The following is a 6706-nucleotide window of genomic DNA, read 5'->3' as shown; positions in this document are numbered from 1 at the left end:
AGAAACGTCTCATCCCCATTGATGACGAAGGCGATGAAGCATATTCGAGCGACAACGAGGGGATAGGGGATGAGAAACCGGACGACATTCGACTGGACATCAAGATCGCGAACAAACTCTCCAAGATCTCGTTGACGGCAAGAAGAGCAGCCTTTCACCCTTTGGCGCTGAATCTTTCAACAGCAGACAGTCTCGGCAATCCCGAAAGAGCTGTCAAATTTGTCTTCCAGGGCCTTCGAGCGTGCTAAATCTCTGCAATCCGGACCGAAATTCTCGCCAGGTGGGTGAAGCAGCAGGCATGATACCAGAGAGCTGACTTGTGTCACCTTGAATGCAGCTGAACTCGTATGGCAAGAGGAAGAAAACTTCATGAAGCTTCCGGAGACTTTCTTTCAGCTGGTGAAGGTGAGCGTCGACTCATAGTTGTCCCGGCTCTCATCGTTAAACAGGCAGAAGCAAACTTTGTGAATCACCTTGTGAGCATCTCGCAAGAGGTGAGAAGAAAATGCATGAGAGGAAAGATAGTCAGGAAAGAATGAGAGGAAATCAGGAAATCAGGAGGAGAGGAACTCACTGTAGCTAACATGACGCTTGTCGCAAGTTGTGCGAGCTCGAGCCATCGGAGCGTCTCAACCACCTCAAAGGCGCACTGAGGGTCTTGAACGCCTGCATCCCTAAGGAGGTCGGAGGTGGTCAGGGCCTGAGGCGAGCTCACGCTTCTTCGAGCAGGGAGCTTTCATCCCTCTCAGCACAGCCACAGACAAGGCCAGCTGCATCCTCCGAGTCCCCCCGGACGAATGCTTCGTGTTCAGGTACGAGCCTCCACCACCTCCTCCGCCTGACATGCGCGTCAGCACCAAGGAGCGAGCCCCCTACATGATGTGCGTGGAAGTTCTCTCCCAGAGCTTCAGGTGAGGGAAGTTCGCAAGGGCGACTAGCCGACAGCTGGGCTGCAGGTGGAGCTCGCACAAGGTTGGGACGCACGAGATGCAAGTCGTGAGGGACGAGGAAAACAGCCGAACGCTCGAAACTCAAAGCGACGACCTCACGTCGGACGCGTTCTCAGGCAACGAGGCCACAAGTAGTTTCTCTCCCTCCTCCGCGGGCTTGCTGTCTCCGTCGTACATCTCGCCCGTCCCTCCCATGTACGGGGGTGAGGGAGGTTCAGCGAGAACAAACAGCGTGAGGAAGTGTCCAGCAGAGGATGGCGATGCTGGGGTAAGGCAGCCGCTGCTATGGAAGCATCCTAATCATCAGCCTCAGTTCAATGCCGGGTCAACTGGCGGGGAATACAATGCTCCTCCAGCAGGTCATTAGCAGAGACTGTTTGCGGGGGCAGTAACTAATTTCAACAGCTGGGAGAGAGGACCAAGAGCGATCGGATGAGGCTCGAAGGGAGCAAATTTCCCGCATTCAAGAAGCTGGCCATCGAGTAGATCCGAGGCTGTCAACTCTCAAGGTACTGGCTCAGTCTCTTGTGACCTCGCCAACGCCATCGGCTGCTTGTAGACGGCGCCTGATTGCAAACAATTCGTCGACGACAGAGACAGCCTGACAAACACTCTCGGTGCCTTGTGCCGCTGGAGTGCTTGCATGCCTGACAGGACGACAGGCGAGTCATGGCAGCAACTGGAAGAGAGGATCCGCTCGAGCAGCCCTCATGGTCTTTGCTTGCTTCTGCTTCATCCTCCACCTGACAATCCTAAAGGCTCCAAACCTGGATGGAAGTTGATCTCAGTCATTGTCAAGAGCAGGGACGATCTGCGCCAGGAACAGTTTGCTGTGCAGGTTTTGCCCCGGCTCTTCCTCCTCCGGCTCCTCCTCCGGCTCCCCTTTTTCCTTCCTTTTCTCCTTTGCCTCCTGTTCGTTCTATCCTCTCTCCCTCTAAGCTGTCCTTATTCTTCCTCTCTTCCTTGTCCAGTTCCCACATGTGCATGCAGCCGTATCCGGTGCAATCGCCTGACCTTGAGTCCAGCTGATCACTCTCTTCCAACAAATCTTCAAGAAGGCCAATCTCCCGGTCTGGCTTCAGCCCTATCAAGTCCTCGCAACGTCTGCCGATGCTGGTCGACTGGGATGCACCTCGTGTCGCATGACGAGAAGCTGCAGGGCTCATTCAGGTTGTCAATGACACTGTCAGCCTGCACGGGCTGAAGAAGAAGCTGAGCGGGGGAGAAAGAGGAGCGAAGCATACGAGCTTGAGCAGCTACTTTGAGCAGAGGTGCGAGCCAACGCGAGGAGTCCTTGCGAGGAGTGACGTGCGCGAAGGTACGGGAAGAGCAGGAAGCTAGACGAGCAAGGTAAAAGGAAGAAGGACGAAAAGTACTGTTGCCCACTGATGCCTTCAGCCCGCGAGAATTTTATGCTTTCGCTTGCTGCCTACTCCGTAGTTTGCTACCTTCTGCAGGTTCTGCTCTTCCTTTTCCTCCTTCTTTCCCTCCTCCTCCTCCTTCTCGTCCTTTTTCTTTCCCTCCTCCTCCTCGTCCTCATCCTTTCTCTTCTCCGTGTCTCCTCCTTTTCTGACGCGTGTGCTGTTGCAAGATCAAAGACCGGCACAATGGCAACATACTCATAGACAACGCTGGCCACGTGGTCCACATAGACTATGGCTTTATGCTCTCAAACTCTCCGGGAAACATCGGGTTCGAGAAGGTCGTCTGCTCCTGCCTTGTCGTTGTCTTCTCAAGTTTTGTTAGGCGGCTTTCAAACTGACCAGGGAGATGGTGGACGTGATGGGAGGAGAAGGTGAGAGAACCGAGGAGATGATGAAGTTGACTACATGGGCAGGAGGAAGACTGTTCGAGGAGTTCAAGAACATGTGCGTCATGTGCTATCTGGAAGCAAGGAAACACGCGCACCAGGTCTCTTTCGCATCGCATCTCTTGTTTTCTCCCAATTCGCTGACTCATCCAGTAGATTCTCATGATGGTCGAGATAACTCGAGCGGGTCAACCTGACCTTCCCTGCTTCACCAGCAGGTCGCCTGCCTCCTCCTTGTCTGCTCGGTGACCGCCAGGCAGGACGGTGCTGGAGGAGATGCAGGAGCGATTCAAGTTGGGCCTGAACAGGAAGGCAGCTGCGAGTTTCTTCGAATCGTTGATTCACGAGGCATGCCTTCTGCCCTACCTGCTCCTGCTCCTCGTTCTGCTCCTGCTCCTGCTCTTTCTTCTTTTTCCTTGCTCGTTTCCGCCTCTGACCAGCGGGCAGGCGATCGATCACTGGTGTACACGTCAGGTAGGAGCATGCCGCCGCTTTTCTGCTCCTCCCCCTTCTCTCCTGCGCTTCTCGTCGCCTCCTCATCCTGTTCTGCAAACCTTCTTTCCCCTCTCATTTTCTGGTTTGCAGTATGACAAGTTCCAGTGGCTCACAAACGGGATCATGAGCTGAGGGCAGAAGGTTGAGTTGGAGCACAGGTGAAAGACAGAAGGGCAACTACAGGATTGCGAGGTAGCTGGAGAGCTGGAGAAGGAGAGGAGGGTAGCCCAGGGCATTATTTACTCATCTTCACAACTGTACACAGCCATGTAAATCGTCTTTCATCCCAGGCCTCCCCCCTTCCCCCTCCTCTTCTCTTGAAGATTCAGAAGCAGCAGGAAGCAGAGCTCGCGCTTCCTTGACCCTCTCTCTCGCTCAGGTCAGCTCATTTGCCTCCTTTCACCTTGGCTCGCGCCTGCGCCACGTCCTGAGCAAACGATCGGTCGTCCTCGTCTGAGTCCACAGCGTCACCGTATCGCCAGATGCCGAGATGCGCGTTTCTCGCGCGCTCCTGCTCTTCCTTGAGCCCTGGCGTGTCCTGTCGCCTCCTCTCAAGCTTGGCGAGTCCGTTGCGGAGGAGAAGTGCTGCAACGTTCTCACCCGTCGAGTTGTCGACGAGGGTCACGTGATGGCGACCGGATCGTTCGAAGAACTCAGTCTTAGCGCTCAACACACCCTCGCAGGCCCCCAGCAGGTTCTGCATGAAGCCAGTGGCCTCAGCCATGTTCTCTTCATCTGCCGACGGGACTTTGACATACGCCAGCTTGTACTCGACCGCCTGTGGGGGGATCTGCTGGAAGGAGGGGACGGAGGAAGGGATGGGCCGCAAGTCCTTGAGCTTGACCTCCTCTCGATTGCCAAAGTCACGGAAGAGGACGAGGAACGAGTCGGCTTTGCGTGCCTCCACCTGCGCACGGTACCACTGGTTGTCTGCCGAGAACTTCGCCACGCAGGCCTCGCCGACCTTGGGACTAAAATCAGACTTGCTGCCGTCAAGCTTGGCGTTGGCAAGGCGATCGGTCAGGAGCTCGATCTGCTTGTCAACTCCAGCAGCATGCACGTAGAAACTGACGGGCTCAGCATCTCGACCACAGTCACCATGCTCATCTCTTGAGACGCATGCTCCACCACCTCTGCCGCTGCCTCTGCGGCACGTGCAGCCTCCAACTCGGCGTCGTACCTCTCCCATGTTCTCAGCCTAGCCTGCTGAGCGCTCAGCTCTGCTTGCTCCATCTCGTTAGTGAGATCTCTGCCTGTCGTCCTTGCAAGGCCCTCCTGCAGCAGAAGCGCCGAAAGGTCGCGCTTGTACAGGTAGACCTTGCCGATCATTGTGCCGATCTTGTCCTGCGCAAGGACCTCGACCTCGACGTCATGCTGCAGGCACCTCTCCTTGGTAAACTGAAGCGCTTCCTCACCGTAAGGTTCTCCTTGATCTCCTTCCTTTCTCCCTGTGGATGGGCACTTGACGCCAGCAAGCGCAAGAGAGATGATGCAGCTTTGCTTCGGGATGTACACCTTGACTCGAGCTCCGTTGACAACGTGCTGGACAGTTCCTTGGAGTCTTCCAGCTCGTTGAAGGAAAGTAAACATCTGCTTCGCCTGAGCAAGCGCTGCCTGAGTGGAAATGTCGTTCACATGGCGGGGAGCAGGAGGCTTGTCGGAGTGAATGCCTTTCTTGTCTCTAGTAGCAGCGGCTTCCGCTTGGATCAAATCGTCGTAGTACAGCGAACGGTCCTGGTCATCCTGCCGATGCTTCATAACAGAGGCCAACCCGTTTGCCACGAGGGCAACGGCTACGTTGTTGTTCCCTTCCAGCACGGAGGCGAAGACCCGTTCAGTCTCTGCAGTGGAGTTGGGGAGCTGTCGGATGTAGTCGATGCCGACAGTCACCTTCCTCCCAATAAGCCTCGTGCGAAGAAACTCCCTGGCCTCGAAGGCCCAGGGCTCGTCCTTCTCGTCTCTTCTTCCTATCTTCGGCGCGCGGATGCTTGATAGAGCAACGCGATGCTCCATGGGCGGCACAGCAAAGTCCTTGATGACGAGGAAGTCACCCGAGATGACCTCAGAGACTTTGCCAACAAACTCGGCAGCAGATGCAATCGTGGCACTGCGAGCAGGCGCAACATAGTTCTGCCACATCCTCAGCCTCTTCTCCTTAGCGATTCTCTCGGCTTTGTACAACAGCTCAGGATCCTGAGTGAACTTTGCACTCCAGTCGACCACCTTGGAAAGACCAACTTTGAGCAGCTCCTCGCTGATGTTACCGGCTGGGTGCTTCACAGTCCCGTAAAAGTTGTTGTACTTGTCCACACCCTCCAGCATCACGTGCACATCTCGATTGAGCAGACGGCTCTCCACGAAGTACTTTGCCTCCATCGCAAATGGCTCTGCAGTGTCGGGCAAGCTCGGATCTTCAGCACGCTTGAATCCGGGGCAGGAGATGCCAGACAGGAAGATCGTGACCCAGTGGAAGGAAGGGAGCAAGTAGCCTCGCAGAGTCGCACCGTCACGGAACTGCTCGATCACAAGAGGAATCGACTGGCCTTTGAACGCCTCGAGAACATCCTTAGCGTCGTATCCTCCATCGCCAGGAACCAAGATGTTTCGGATTGAGAGAGCGGATGCGTTTGTCTCCTTGCTCCACATGCCAAGGCTTTGGGCCTGTGCTGCCTGCTCAAGCTGCAGCAACTCATCGATATAGGCATTCTTGGCTACGTTGTTTCCCACCGCCGGCTTAACTTTGGCCCAGCCAGCTGACACGATCATTGCTCCAACGTCCTGACCATTCAAGTAGACGCGCCCAAAGGATTTGCCGATGCTGGCGACGAATTCTTCGAGCTCAAACGTCACTCCCTTCCCTACACAAGCTTTCCTGAGAAACTCGCGAGCTGGCCAGGCAAAGGGCTCGTCCTTCGACTGTCCGTCACGACGGCCGAGGCGAGGAGCAATGATGCCGGATAGAGTGATCTGCTTCTCAGGGGGGGGGCCGTTTTGAGGAGCTCCCATGACGATGAGAGTATCGCCAGACAAGACTGCCTTGACAACAGCAGAGTTCTGACCTGGAGTAGACATGCCTCTAATCTTTCAACAGGTTTCAAACCTGTTAAGTAGGTGAGTTAAACAATCAGAGGAGAGGAAACAACACCAGAGAAATGCTGGCAAGTGGCTTTGAACAAAGCTGAAGGCGCTCTGCAACAAGAAAAGAGGTCAACTTGTTTGTAGCAAGCACGGGAAACCTTAAGAGATAAGTTTTACAACGCTATCTTTTCGTCAGGCAGACGCTTTTAGCTCAAGGCGATATGAAACAAGAAAGGCAAGCATCAAAATGTGAAAATTTGAAGAGGAAGTCATCATTTTGCAGAAATCAATGTCACTCATGCATATACGATGCACTACTCATCAGCCTCATCCTCTTGAAACGTCGCTACACGTTACATGTTCGCACAGACAG

General features: G+C 54.8%; 2 protein-coding genes across 2 annotated transcripts; one reads left to right on the top strand and one right to left on the bottom strand.

The window, feature by feature from the left end:
- Positions 1–1593: 1593 nt before the first annotated feature.
- Positions 1594–3387, top strand: GUITHDRAFT_90465 (hypothetical protein; the record flags this gene model as incomplete). Its single annotated transcript, XM_005821397.1, has 10 exons — positions 1594–1663; positions 1709–1788; positions 1976–2066; positions 2110–2253; positions 2349–2407; positions 2542–2652; positions 2697–2745; positions 2788–2861; positions 2917–2978; positions 3021–3387. 10 exons carry the CDS (start codon positions 1594–1596, stop codon positions 3385–3387), a joined length of 1107 nt encoding a protein of 368 aa, XP_005821454.1.
- A 253-nt stretch (positions 3388–3640) lies between these two features.
- On the bottom strand, positions 3641–6327 carry GUITHDRAFT_147173 (hypothetical protein; the record flags this gene model as incomplete). Its single annotated transcript, XM_005821396.1, has 2 exons — positions 3641–4288; positions 4354–6327. The coding sequence occupies 2 exons, from the start codon at positions 6325–6327 to the stop codon at positions 3641–3643; spliced, it is 2622 nt and encodes an 873-aa protein (XP_005821453.1).
- Positions 6328–6706: the final 379 nt, after the last annotated feature.

This window comes from Guillardia theta, assembly GCF_000315625.1.
Source record: "Guillardia theta CCMP2712 unplaced genomic scaffold GUITHscaffold_144, whole genome shotgun sequence".
NCBI classification, from domain to species: Eukaryota; class Cryptophyceae; order Pyrenomonadales; family Geminigeraceae; genus Guillardia; species Guillardia theta.
Note: the sequence above shows the minus strand (reverse complement) of the source record. Positions and strands in the feature narration are given on the sequence as shown.